Source organism: Brachyistius frenatus, unplaced genomic scaffold (genome assembly GCF_029030835.1).
Source record: "Brachyistius frenatus isolate BFR_SWC_R1_liver_20210118 unplaced genomic scaffold, ASM2903083v1 Contig_122, whole genome shotgun sequence".
Classification (NCBI taxonomy): domain Eukaryota; kingdom Metazoa; phylum Chordata; class Actinopteri; family Embiotocidae; genus Brachyistius; species Brachyistius frenatus.
This window is the reverse complement of record NW_027210721.1, coordinates 353791-368770: the sequence shown is the minus strand read 5'-3', so window position 1 is coordinate 368770 and position 14980 is coordinate 353791. Positions and strand designations below refer to the sequence as shown.

The 14980-nt window shown below is 42.4% G+C and overlaps 1 protein-coding gene across 1 annotated transcript in view; it reads right to left on the bottom strand.

Annotated features, from left to right (window-relative positions):
- Positions 1-2801: 2801 nt before the first annotated feature.
- The window catches only part of LOC138629840 (WD repeat-containing protein 70), a 39069-nt gene continuing 26890 nt past the window's right edge, over positions 2802-14980 (bottom strand). The window contains exons 14-18 of the mRNA XM_069713800.1: positions 9787-9887; positions 9096-9175; positions 6665-6781; positions 4905-5067; positions 2802-3464 (exon numbers count right to left, since the gene is read on the bottom strand). Coding sequence (XP_069569901.1) covers positions 3377-3464; positions 4905-5067; positions 6665-6781; positions 9096-9175; positions 9787-9887 — 549 coding nt within the window. The 3' untranslated portion in view covers positions 2802-3376. The remainder of the gene's footprint in view (positions 3465-4904; positions 5068-6664; positions 6782-9095; positions 9176-9786; positions 9888-14980) is intronic.

The window sequence follows — 14980 nt, the reverse complement described above, 5'->3', positions numbered from 1 at the left end:
TCAATAAACGGCCATCGATGCGTGAACTGTGACCACTCTCATCTCCATGACTGTCCGGTGACGATTCCGTTTCTGGATTTGATGCAAAGGTAAACAATCAAAAGGTAATTATGCAAAGAATCCTCAGTGTTAATATTAGAAGAAAGGATTGCATTTGTTGTCACGCCGTCAACACCTTTGTTAAAAAAAACCTGTAATGTCGTCTCATGTTTTGTGTTACAGAACCAAAGCTCTCGGCAAACTTTATTTTTGTACAATATTCATTTTATAACTTTTTACAGAATTAAACTTGTTTCTATTAAATGAACATGTGTCCTGGTATTGTGCCGTGTACGATAATCCGCTCGGTGCCAGATGGTGCTAATTTACTGGGACATGTTTGCACAAGCATCATGTAAAATTGAGGATAAAAATTTGGGTTAAATGGGGAATTGTTGTTTTTATTTTTTGTGTTTGAGATGGCCTCTACCAGTGTGGCGTCTCCTCCTGTCCTGCATTCTTGAACAAGAGCCCAGCGTCGTACAGTAAACAAAAGCTAGCAGTAAAGCGCCACCGACTTGTAAATCAAGGCGCTCAAGAATGTTTCCACTGGGCAAAAAAGAATCGAAAAGATATGGAAATGATGATGAGAAAATGGGTTCAGACGGCGAGTCATGAAACGGACACGATGTTCAATTGAGGTTTTCAAGTCTTTAGGAAAAGTCTGTGTCTAATCTCAACTCTGCTACGAGCAATTCCAGAGTCTTCATAATTCAATTTTCAATTCTTTCAGGCTTCAGAATATCATTACAGCAACTTCACATAATAATGAAACATGATGTTTGGCTGCATGAAGCCTGCCTGTCATGTTTTTGTTTACTGTCCAAAAATTACAAAACCAATTTGTTTCAGTCCAGGTTTAAAAGCATAAGTGTGGAGATATTGTATTTTTCATGTCGTCAATCAATCCCATGAAAGCTCAGACATCTATGATGATTTGATCTTTAGAACAATGTTGTGTGTGGAGCCAAAGCCTGATAAATAGTAGTTTATTTGTCCGTGTCATCGACGTCCATCATGTCCAGAAACCCACTAGTGAACTGGTGTTGCTCTTCGTAACATTTTATTACAAAAAACATGGGCACTATAGCATATTTGGAGGGAATCCCAGAAACTACGTTTCCCTGCTGTAAATACTTCCTGGAACTAATCCACAGATGAAAGTTGTCCCCTCGAAGGCACCGGTTTCTCCTGTTCACACAACGTCTGCTAACAACTACAGTGTCCATTATTTAGCCTTTATTTACAGTAAATACTATATTGTTCGAAACGTTTGGTTTTGTGACCGAGAGCCACAAACAAGGTAAGACAGTTGCAAAGAAATTGTTGGTTTTGGTATTTTCATGGGATTTGGTGACAATAAGAAACAAATAATATATTACCAGCTTTATCCATCAAGTGTGACGTGTTTCTTTGTACTTTGAGTGAACTGAGCCTTTAATAGGTCTTTATTGAAAAGCATCCATGGTTTCAGGCCCACTCAGCTCCTCCTCTCCCGGTGCCAGCTGCATCACCACACAGCGAGCGGTAGACGGACCAACTGTCCCGCTGGGACCAAACTGCAGTCGGTCCTCACCTCCTGCTGCTGCTGACATCTATCCCATTAAAGAGCTTGACGTCAGCTTCTCTCCAAGAATCCAAACTCCTCTCCTCTACACTTTATTCCCTCTTAAATACATCAGTCCTTCCATATTTCTTCTTCTGGTATGTCTTTGTCTCTTTCATTTTACGGCCACAGGACATTTGCCAGGACCCTGAAACATTTCATTGTCTTGAATGATTGCTCTTTCACCCCCTGCAAGTCACTGAGTAGAAACACCAGCTAAATGACTAATATAGCATGAAGGACTGAGGCCTCCAAAATAAGCAAACATATTACAGAGCAACTGTGGGAAGCGCTGCTAATTTATTATTTAATCTGGTCATCATGCTAGTAAAAGTCTAAATTGTGTGACTTCTCATTACAAATTAGATGTATTTGAAAAATAAAGAGCATTCACATTAGTTTGTTGTTGCAGGCTGCATTCCAGAGAGATGTACAGTTTACACAACACAAACATGTCTTTCATTACATCTGCACATTGAGGTTTCCTCTGTCACAGAAAGTATTTCAGACTCGGTGCAGGTCCCTCAAGGGATTTCTGAAGATGGTGCTTTTTATTTCTTTGTGAGGAGGGAGGGAAGGTTGTGTGTGTGTGTGTGTGTGTGTGTGTGTGTGTGTGTGTGTGTGTGTGTGTGTGTGTGTGTGTGTGTGTGTGTGTGTGTGTGTGTGTGTGTGTGTGTGTGTGTGTGTGTGTGTGTGTGTGTGTGTGTGTACACAGAGCTGGATTAAATGTGGTACTGGACCCTGGACCTCGACCATTAAAGTTCATTACTCACCTTAACAATAGTTGCTTGAGAAAATAGTTTTAGCTCAATTTTGTAACTGAAATATGTTCACTGAGTAAACTTCAATTCACTGACCATGAAATGTGGCTGAATAGTGCAGAAAAAGCTGAAAATTGGAACATGATATTATTTTGAAACAGAATCACATTTTAAACGAAACCATCAATCACCAGTATTAGAAATCACTGGATATTTTTTTTTTCTACTTGCGGAAAAACTACCTTGTGAAATTTTTTTAAGCAGCAGGTCAAAACTAAGTGTGTGTACTGAGGATCTTCAGGTTTGAGCTTCGGTATTTGGCAGAGGTATTCCTTCGATGAGCTGGTAAAACAGACCTGTCACTCCACTTCACTTTGGTGTGAATTATATAGCAATTTGAAAAGATGATACAAATTCCTTTATTTGGGTTTTGGGGTGGAATACAGGGTGTAGAAAAAGCTAAATCAGCAGATTATTGACTGAAGGTTTGTACATCGCAACCCCAAAAAGTCGAGCTGCAAAAACTGTCCAACTTAAAAAAAACATTCCGCGGTAAAATTGGCTGAATTTTGTGTTCGTCTTTGCCATTTACTTTTTACAAACTGTTTCTCAGTGATGAACAGCTCCAGACCACAAAATCTGGAGCTGATTTATGAGGCATTAGCAAACTCTCGGGATGTGGAGTGAGAGGACAATGGAAATGATGAAAATAGTCCGTAAAATCAAAACAGACATAAAAAGCTTTTCCAGTGGTTCATGAACCGCAACGAGAGAAACATGAACCTGAATCAAATTAAATTATGTTTCCACAGTGAAAATTCCACTTATATTTATGTGCTTCCCTTTAACACAGAAGCACATAAATATCTATAATAAAATTAGAGAGAGGATGGAGATTGTACAGTTTGTGACAGTACCTGATCTCTCACCCTGCCACACATCCTGCATGAAAGGAGCTGCTGATGAAGTCTCAGATTTTGCGTTTCTTCCACTCTGGTTCTTTTTCAGCTTCCTCATCCTCCTCTGATTCCTCTGCAAACACAGGCTCTGGCTGGGTCCTACAGACATTCACAGAAAGGAAAGATGATTTAACTGTTTGTGTTTATTCAGACAACTTCTGAGAAAAGCAATGAACAAAGAAAATAACGATGTGAAGCAAAGGATTAAGTCAAATATTTTAATCTCTGCTTCAAGGAATGATTTCATCGATAGACAACAAATGAGAGTTAATGAAGTTCAGGCTGAATATTTTACATCTTTCATGAAGCAAAAGACTTGACAGTAACTAAGACTTTAAATATGTGTACATATTGTTGAGTTCCATGGACTGCAGGTCCTCCACAAATAAACAAATAAACACTAATCTAGATGCTTTTTACTGGAATTAAGTGGATGATTAATGTAACTGCAGACCAGCAAACAGGGACAATGAATATTAGCCTCCTGTCTGAGACAGCACAACCAGGTGCTTACCTCCGGTCACGTGACTCACTAGTACACCATATTAAGAGAAGATGGCCGTCCTCCGGTCACGTGACTCACTAGTACACCATATTAAGAGAAGATGGCCGTCCTCCGGTCACGTGACTCACTAGTACACCATATTAAAGAGAAGATGGCCGTCCTCCGGTCACGTGACTCACTAGTACACCATATTAAGAGAAGATGGCCGTCCTCCGGTCACGTGACTCACTAGTACACCATATTAAAGAGAAGATGGCCGTCCTCCGGTCACGTGACTCACTAGTACACCATATTAAAGAGAAGATGGCCGTCCTCCGGTCACGTGACTCACTAGTACACCATATTAAAGAGAAGATGGCCGTCCTCCGGTCACGTGACTCACTAGTACACCATATTAAAGAGAAGATGGCCGTCCTCCGGTCACGTGACTCACTCGTACACCATATTAAAGAGAAGATGGCCGTCCTCCGGTCACGTGACTCACTCGTACACCATATTAAAAAGAAGATGGCCGTCCTCCGGTCACGTGACTCACTAGTACACCATATTAAAAAGAAGATGGCCGTCCTCCGGTCACGTGACTCACTCGTACACCATATTAAAGAGAAGATGGCCGTCCTCCGGTCACGTGACTCACTAGTACACCATATTAAAGAGAAGATGGCCGTCCTCCGGTCACGTGACTCACTAGTACACCATATTAAAGAGAAGATGGCCGTCCTCCGGTCACGTGACTCACTAGTACACCATATTAAAGGAAGATGTGAAACCGACGGTTTCATCTGGCACGCTGACATCGGCGTCGGAGTCCGACGGTGATCTGAAACTGTCCATTACGCTCCGTCCTGCATGTCTGAAGCACCGAACGCTTTTTAAACATTTATGTGTCCCACCAGTTGGAAGAAACCCAAATAGCATCACAATACCATGAGTAACAACACTCATCTTACACTGCTAATGAGAGCAAGGGCAGGAATGAGAGGAGGAAACCGTCCGATGGACACAAGATGTGAAGAATTCATATCTTGTCTTACTGTTTGTATGCCGGGGCGACCCAGTAAGGGTTCTCCGACGCCTCCTTGGCGTGCCGTAGGATGGCCTGGCGTGGGTTGCTGTCATCTGTTTTATCTAAAGCGATGTTCTTCACAATGAACGAAGACAGAGTGCCACCGTGAGCCGCCACTCTTCCTCCTCGACCTGTCAGGACGTACGATTACTGGATTAGATAGTTTAGATTTACACACACACACACACACACACACACACACACACACACACACACACACACACACACACACACACACACACACACACACACACACACACACACACACACACACACACACAGAACTCTCAGGTGCTCCACAAAGAAAAGCATTAAATGCTCTTTGCTGTAGTCGCTGTATTTCTGCTGTGGCTGGATTCGACTGCACTTGAGGGAATCTTTGGGTGGAAAAAAACGTCCTTCGTTCCAAAGAGGACATCTTAAAAGATCAAGGATACGATACACACACATGCACACGCAGGGATTTCCTGCTGTATTCGAGCACTGAGGTTGTTTGAGGATTGAGAGGCACCTTTTTCCACTGCTTGTAAGCATCCAGCCAACCACCAAACACACCGTGCACTTATGTGAAGTCGGTTCACACACAAGATCAACAAAATAAAGACCGTCTGTAATCGGAAAAACTCCGACCTGCCATCAAGAAGTCAAACTTATTTTCATGAAACCAACCTACATTTTCATTTGCAGACTATTCAATTTACTTTTGTTTCTTTCTCTGAACCTTTGTGACATTATATATTTTATACTTATGTACAATACTATGAAAAAGTGTGGCCTGCAGTTCAGGCATTGGAGTCACTAACAACTTCAAATCAATTCATTCATATAAGTTCATCTTTACTACTTATAAGTCTTAGTAAAAAAAAAAAAAAAAAAAAAAGCATTTTGATAAAGATAACTTGTGTATTGAAAAACAATTCTTCCTTTGAATGCAATAATTTGTAGCTACCTATCCAAGCATATCTCCTGTAATGGTTTAAATTTCTTCTTTAATAAAAATCTTCATAACCTCCTTTTCTGAATATGCCTACTTTTGTATGTTCCATATCTAAAAGCTTTAAACATGTTTTTTCAATCAGATAAAACCTACTCTGTGGACCCATTACGTTGTGGCAAGTACAAAGTGCTTTGGAAGTAAGTGAAAAAACAGTCAAAGTAAAGAAGCACAAAAAAAAAAAACATGGCAGCAAAAAAACAGCTGGAGTACAGTGATGCAGGAAATGTTGTTTGGCACCTCGGCTCACAGGAACAAAGCTCCAAACTGTCGCCATGTTTATGGCTAAATGTGGCATTTATGGAAGTGTGCATTACAGTAACAATACAAACCAAGTTAACAGAGCATCATTATGTCCCAGCAGCTAAAAATATGAGCCAACAGTGAATCTTTGAGAGGCCAAGTGGGAGCAGTGCTGTTGGAGCTCGACATCAGCTGGGTTGAAAAATACCAAACACATCAACAACTGTGGAAGCGCACATCTGCCTCAAACCACATCTTGTATTCAAACTTGACTCATAATAAACTACAAAAACAGCTGCAGAGATGTAGCCATGCCTCATTAAGATACTCGTGTTTAAATGACGGGTTGTTTTGCATTTTGCTTTTTCCCCGGTACACCGATGGGAGACACGAAATCTACTCACTTTTTAGGTGTTTTCTTTTTTCCTGTTTGCTTCACTCTTTTCTTTTTGCACCAAAAAAAGGCCAAAAAAAAACCCAAAGAACGTTACCTGGTCCGGACACAGGAGGTTCGGGTTTGTGGGATTTCTTTGGGTCAAGTCGGTCCTTCTCCAGCTGTTTTCGTGTACTCCGCTGTCGGGCCTCTCTGAACATGGGTAGGGCATGAGCTGCAGACACACAGGGTAAACACGGATAATCAAGTTGCTTAGGTAACTAAGATCACATAAATAAGCAGTCAGAGCACCTTGCAAAATGTTCAGTGTCTGGAGCCCACATTTACAGTAGAACTTCCCAAAGACACAAACAGCAATACAAAGCTTTGCAAAAGATTTAGAAGGGTGTTCAGAAAGCCGAGAAGCTCACAGGCTCACCTACTACAACACTTTGCATAAAACACACAGTCTTAGATATGTTAAAACTCAGACACTCGGAGCCTCATCAACACCTGCTGCATTAGCACAAAATAAGGCTTAAAAGAAGCACATGTCTCTTCCCACTTCTTTATTTTTTAAAGATGGAAGCATCAAGGGGAAGAATACTATCACTGGATATCCAGATTTCTTTTCAACCATATTAACTGATTAAATAATCATCAAACTGCATTGGTAGATTTCTAAAATAGTCTCATAAAAATAAAAAACTTTGGGCAACCTGAAAGCTGCGAGGTTGAGATGAATGCAACAGACAGTTGCCAGTTAGATTCCCAGCCTGCTGGACCTTTACAGCACCTCATTCTCCACCTGTGTTTACCCACATTTCCTGTCTGAAATATTTACCAAGGAGTTTTCAGATGGATTTTACGACAAACACACGGACATTTTTAGATATTAAACGTGTGATTTGATCAGCTGTCCATATAGAAACAAATACAAAACCCGTGAGCTTTGACAGTTTACACCAAAGCAACCTCCACTTCTAACCCGTCTATTTCATTCTGGGAATTCTCCTATTTGATGTGTCAACAGTTGCTGCAGTTGTCAGCCCTCTTTTTCTGTTTGTACGCTGCTTCGATCATGAACATGAATACTGTAAAAACGGCTGTTCACGAGGGACGTGACCATTTGTGTTCTGTGAACGAGGCCCCGGTTGACCCCCGGCAGCGTCTCCCCTCCTGTGTACACTTTCTGCCGTAATGCACACCAACATGTTCATTAGATGTTTAGATTCAGACAATCACTCGGCCACATTTCACACTTTTGTGAGCACCACCACAATAAAGGCCCCCAGCACTTAAATCCATGAGTGTGAGTGAACGGGTGCAGAATGAAGTGCCCTCAGAGGTGTGTGAGAAACACGGTGTGTTTCTGTGTGTGGGAGCATCTGTGTTAGAAAGTGTGTATGCTCTGCTCTTATCCTCAGACGTTACAAACAGACACTTTAGTAAAGAGCTAGATAAAGTGATTTTCCATTCAGCAGCCCTGTCGCTGTTCACTCTTAATTCTTCTCCTCCATGCTACATTAAGCAAAAAGGTTACTGTTAACAGATTCCCTCGCTTTTCTCAATGGGCCATCACTTGCTTCCTGTCCCTTCTAATTTTCCAGCGCCAGGACATCAAGTGCGTCACTCGCCACTTGTGGCAGTCAAATGCCTGCCGACTTCACACCCTGTCGGCATGGCAATGATATCACATGATGCATCTGAAAAGGCTGCCGTAGCCCAAACAATAAATGGCGTCTGAATTGGGTCTCGGCAGCCAATCGGTGACGCCGTGTCGGCAGCTGTTCTAACGCAGGTTCATGACTTGACTTAAAGGAGTGTGAGGCACGCAGAGAAGAGATGACAGCCTCGTGTGCTGCTGGTAGCCGGGGGGGGCGTGTGTGGTTGGGGTTAGACCAGCAGCAGATCACGCCAGCGTAGGTGGGAGAGGAGGCTGTCCCTAGCGTGATCCGGCATGACAGCGGACCACGTGGCCGACGCGTGGCACAGAGTGGCTGTCGATTCAATCATCCACACCCGACTCCATCAGCTAATGAGCCTGTGAATGCCCTGAACATCCTTCGCTCCTTGCAAAGCCCCAAAGCATGAGATGGAGTAGGTCTGAATATCTGTGTGTGTGTGTGTGTGTGTGTGTGTGTGTGTGTGTGTGTGTGTGTGTGTGTGTGTGTGTGTGTGTGTGTGTGTGTGTGTGTGTGTGTGTGTGTGTGTGTGTGTGTGTGTGTGTGTGTGTGTGTGTGTGTGTGTGTGTGTGTGTGAGACAGAAATAGAGAAGCAGGGCTGATATTTCTGTTCTTTGAGAAGGAACATGTTCTGCACTATTGTGATGAGGACTTTCAAACCACCGCAGGGCTTTAAGAGAGGCAATTTACTTGAATTGTTTCAGTCATGTTTGGCCCAATGAAAGAAGGATGTGTGAAACTGCATGATAAGTTGAGAAAGCAGGGAATTAGGTTCACTGAGTGGAAGTAAACGCATCACTTAGAAAGTGTAGATGAGACAGAGTGAGTTTCTTTCATGTGTCGTGTACACATGGAGGAACTTACGCGTGATGATGTAATCCTGTGTGAGCGTCTCTGCCTGTTTCTCTTTGCGCTGGCTTTTCACTACACACAGCTTAGCGCCCCTGGAAAATAATACGCAGTTATAAATGAAGCTATTTGAAGGTATCAAAGAAAACAACAGGTTGAGTTGTAACACTTATGACTTACTAAATCAACTGAAGAAACTAACAATGCATTTGTTCGACTGACAATTCTTTGCATCCACAGCCCTAAATTAAAAATTGGTCTTTTCAATGACGATTGATTCAGTTATAGTATTTGGTTTGACTGACAGAGACACAGATGATAAACTTGAGGAACATCTTCAAACACTTCGGTCATTTAAGTTATTTTTTTTCTGCCAACTTGGCAAACTGCATTTTCAACCTTAGTGAGCAACTCTTTACCGACATAAATCCTTCTACTGTTGAAAAACGGGAATACAAAATACACTTGTCCTTGAGGACAATGAAAAATATATATATCATACAATGCAACAGACTCTTTCACACATTTTTAATACTTTTCAGGTCAAAAGGCAGATTTCTGAAATATGAATGTGGCTGCAGAAACAATATCTGTTGGTACGATGATTAATTCATTGTAGATTTGAGTGTATTCATGTGAACTTTTATTTGTACTTAAAAGGTACATTAACAGCAGACTAATCTGTAAAGGTGTAAACTGAACATACCTGTGGCTTTTAACAGGGTCATAGTATACCTTGGCCAGTCCATTCGCCGTTCCCACCATTATCTGGTTAAGTTTCGGGTGCCACAAGCAGCGGACGACACTCTGGAAAACACACAGAAACACAAAAACAACATGATTCAAATACATTTTTTCAGCAGTAATTGAAAGAGGTCCTTTTCTAAAACAGCAGCCAACAGCAGGTAGTGTGTCAAAGATACCAATCATATTTCATTGTTTTAAGTAGTGTGTGTGACCCAGGTTGGTTGTGGTACAGCAGGGATCAGTCCCAGAGTGCTCGGCTGCTCTAGTTGACTATATTTGGTTGTTGGGATGAGGCCTGGATCCCTCAGTCTGTGTGTGACAGATGGCCGAGTGCCAACAGGCAAATGTGACCACATTTATCCAGAGGTGTGGGTGAGAGAGAGAAATACACGCACAGTTGCTGGACAGTGATGAAGCTGCTCTGGTCGTTCTGGATGTGTGAGCTGCAGCAGCGAGCCGCTGCCTTTCTTCACACACATTATTATAGCAACATGAATTCTGGGTCATTGTTCACACATATCTCTGCGTGTGGTTGTGCATGTCCTGTAGCTGTGCAGAATATTGAGAGTGAGCATTTGGCACATCTTTATGTGGAACAGAGACGGCAATCTGACGGGGTCTGGGGCAGGAGCGTGGGATGGGGGGATGGGGGGGTGGGTAGCACTACGACCGGGCCGTCCACACTCTGTGACAGCGAAAGCTGCTTAACGCCCAGCTGTTCAGCTTCCCACCAGGATGCCAGAGGAAGGAGTCTCAATCGCACACGCACGCAGAACACGGATCCTACATACATGTGCAGAGAGAAGCATGCATGCATGCATGCCTACAACAAAGTAATATAAAATACACTGCATTAGATTCAACAAATGTCATACACACCAAGAAATGTTGTCACTGCATAAAATGATCAAACATAGTTCCAAACATCTTTTGGACTTTGCCTGCGTTTATAGTGAAATACAATCCGTCCTGTTAAAACTGTACTCACACCTCATACCAGCATTTCTACACTATCAGACCAGCAGCTCAGCGGCGGGCAGCTCATGGACAGATGAGAGTTAATCTGCTCAACCAGATGAGCCAGCTGCAATTGATAGACAGATCTGGAAGAATGCTTCAAACAGGATGTGCTTAACATGAGCCTCACATATTCCTGTCATATATAAATGTAAATATGTTTGCATAATATACTTTGCATTGTGTACTTATGCATAAAAACTGATTTAAACTATAATGCTGACCTGTGAAAGTCTGCTGTATTTGTCCTGGGGAACCGACATGTAAGTATCACAAACAATGGACGTCTCCCTCTGTGGATGGGCTCTAGTGTAAATGTGTAACGGGTTATAAATTGGTGTCACGGTTGCGAAAGCAACAAGGACTTCCTGCTCATGCGATGTAAGAGAGCGGCGACAGATTGCAGTTCTGTTACACTGCACAGGTACCAGAGCATCGAGGTTAGCACCCCAAAGAGAACGGCCCAAATCAGGCAGGAAAACCTAAATAACAGCAGCAACAGAGGCAGATAACTGCTGTCCGCTTGAGTTCAGAAAACCGCCTCTTCACATCCAAACAAATCATCCTGTTAACAGTGTAACAGAGACAGCAGAGCAGCCGCAAAGAGGCCAGTTCAGTGGGGCCCACCCCAACTTCATCCACCAAGGATCTGCAGCCAAGTGCAGCTCAATCCAGTCCAAATGTAAAACTGCCTTCCAGATATTCAGTCGCATGTTTATACTCCAGAAACCCTGTTTACACTCCACGTCCACAAAATTACATCACATCATAAAGGAGGGAACTTTAATCAGTCGGTAGCAGGCGTCTATGTCCCATCAGATTAAAATACCAACGGCTGAATATGGATAAATAAGACAACAGCTACCAGCCCAATATTTATGCTGATTATGAAATAAAGTTATGCAGCACTAATGAGACACAACGGTCGGCTGTGCTTCATGTTTAGCTGCTGTGAGTGTTTCCAAATGTGCAGCGCGCCTGACAGACGGAGCTGCACAGGCCAAGTGAATGCAGCAGGGAGAGGACGACACGACTTCTAGCACCTCAGCTCCACTCTGAGTGGGCTGCTGGCCAACAAGTAGATTAGTATGAACTGCCTTACTGGAACAACCGGCTTTTACATCTTGAAAGATTTACTTGGTCAGATGCATAAGAGAGGAGAGAGTTGAGGCCTTTTGCCTCTCACCCATGGTTGCTCTTGATGAAAGACCCACCAGGAAGTGGTAGTTACAGCAACACAGAGTTCCCTCAATACCTTTTCTATCTGAGCCTTTGATTCTGGCCGATAAAGTACCAACAGGAACTAAAGAGACATACTTGTACGTCGATTGGACGAACACACGAGTACCAGCAACTGTGTAGTGAACAATATATGTAGAATATTTCCCCACTTTACTTTGGGTATCGGGTAACTGAGGCCATTATATTCTTCCCTTCAAAGCCACCAGACTCCTTTGACAGAGACGGTAATTTAACTGTGAGGAACCCGAGAGTGGCTGATGCAGCGCTGCCTCCATCGTTTGGTTGGTTTGTGTTAGTGGGCGACTTCGGTGTTAGTTTGGATTCACGCTAAGATAATAAAACCGTCTCAGTGCTCGGAAAAGGTAAAATGACTGTTTTTGTGAGGAGTCTTTGAGGAGCGCAGAGCTGGAGATCAGTGCCCAGTTCCCTGCTTGCTGTCTGACAACAAGGTAAAACAGAGAATATAGTCTAAATATAGCACTATATTTTCATCCTAATCATCCTACATCTCATGCCTAAACCAAACCAACCAATCAGAGGCAGAGTGGGGCGGGTCGCTCCTCTCAGGTAGTCCCAGAACTGTTTGGTCCAAAAACACCAAGTATGGAGTCTCAATTACATCTGGCCAATAGCCAACGCATTGAAAAATGTGCATCAGATTGCTGATTTGAATGACATAAAATCTGAAAATATTTAAATCGATTACATACAAATGTGGGAAGATGACAGAGAATAACAACAAAAGATCTGCAGGTCGATGTAAGTGCAGGTAATCAAGTAACAGTAAAGCACCAGAAGGTAAACACATGCATTCAAGATCAAATAGGGATGCAAACAGAAAGCTGCTTATAGCACAGAGAAATAGATACGCACATGCACACACACACACAAACAGATGAAATCTCACCTGGTTCCTTCTGAAGGACTAAGATAAGTTTCTGCATTTATTTATTTACCAAACTGGCCAGAAACAGCCTGTGGTCCCGAGCGCACCCCAGAATCCAGGTCTGGGGCGATAGACTGTTTAGTCAGAAATGATTGGTGGCCCTTCCTTTCACTCGCCCGCCCGGTACGCCACTTTATAAAGACTGCACTTAAATCCTCGGGCCATCCGAGGCAGACGGCTGATGTAAACACAGTAAATATCACATTCATGAGGTTCACCGAGTGCACGTCAACCAGAAATAACTGATCTGCTGCACAAAGCTAAATTTGACCACATTCCACATTATTTTGGAACTACAGATAGAATCTGGTGTATTTCCACTCGGTCGTGTTGTTGGTCAGCAGGTGGAGTGGAGGGGCTGAATATGAAGGAATCATTTAATAAAAACAGGAAAATACAGTAAAAAACAAAAGGGCTCAGAAGCATGGTGATTTATCAGCTAACCCCCCTTCAACTGCTCTACATCCACTTCTATAAACCTCCTTCAATTCTCAGTTGTCTAGTGACTGTAAAAATGCTTTAAAAAAAAAAAAGTACTTTTGCAATCTTTCAGTAATTGAACTCAGTCATCAATAAATGATGACAATTAACGTGGACAATTTTAATTGACATTTTTGTCAAGTTTTTATAAAGATTGATAATTTAAGTGTCTGTTCCCCTGAACCGCCCACGTGCCCAAAACAACACGCTGACAAACAAATCACACCAGTTTACGGATAGAAAATAAAATAAATGGAGGTTTTATGATGGCAAGAAACCACTCAAACATGTGAAGTGATAAAGTTCCTTTTGGAGGAAAAAGAACAAGCATAATTAGAGTACTTTAATCGTCACTATATAAATTTTGGGAGGTTAGCAGGATTAACAAATAAAACCACTGCCAAGACGACTGGCAGCCTGCACGCTTCTCTACACTGCATTGTTTTGTTTTCGTGGCACCGGACTGGATTTTGTGGGAAATCTGCTGGATTTCTTTACAGAAGAAAAGACTGAACATCCATGAAGAGGTTCTACCGTCCTTCCACTGAAACTCAGCTGAAGCTTTCAGGGTTTCTCACAATGGCAGATGGTGGAACAAGTGAAAGGCCAATGGAAAAATCACTTCCAAATGTTTACCCTCTTCAGCAAAGTGAAAGAGAAGACAAACGTCCACGGAGAGATGCCATGTAGGAGGGTTGTTAAGTTCTACACAGACTCTTTGACCCAAAGAGCCCGAGGTCTTCTCCAACGCAGCTGCTAGTGAAAGTGGGTGCAAATGTTACAGCCGGCTATTTATACGAGTTTCTGAGGACTCTGTCAAGAACACAGAACAACAGATAACAATGATAACTGCTCAGTCTAAATGACCAACAGCCACACATTTGTGGGTTATGGTGTTTGCACATTAATAATGGCACCGACTGTTTTTGAGTGACACCATTATTAGCAAACACTCAAAAGTCAAGTGTACTTGAAAGGAGCCCTGTGTTTAGTTGAGTCATCGTCGAACTACCAGCAGACAGGAGCTGAAGCTGAGTGGAGAGCAGACGAGCATCACAGCAGAGATCACAGGACGGACAGCTGGTTTAAACACACGTTATTATCTCCGCAAAGGCAAATGTATACCAACATATTGAGATGGGATCACGATGTTAAAAAAACAAATGTGTTCTTAGCATCAAAGTAAACATCAAAGAATTATTTTTTTACTGTCGTGTCTTCAGACGGTCTTCAGACCACTCAGTTGATAAGCAGACTTAAAAGTTAAGTCTTGATTGGTAAATTATTATTATATCAAACTGGAGTATAATCCAAGATCATATTTAGATAATAAAGTTGCAGTATATAGAAATATTTATGGTTTTATTTTGAATTTTCACAGGGAAAATGTCTTCCACCAAAACACTGACCACCCCCTTCCTTCCCCCTCCCCCTCCCCAGTTAGTGCAACTGTGCAGCGGGGTGTGCA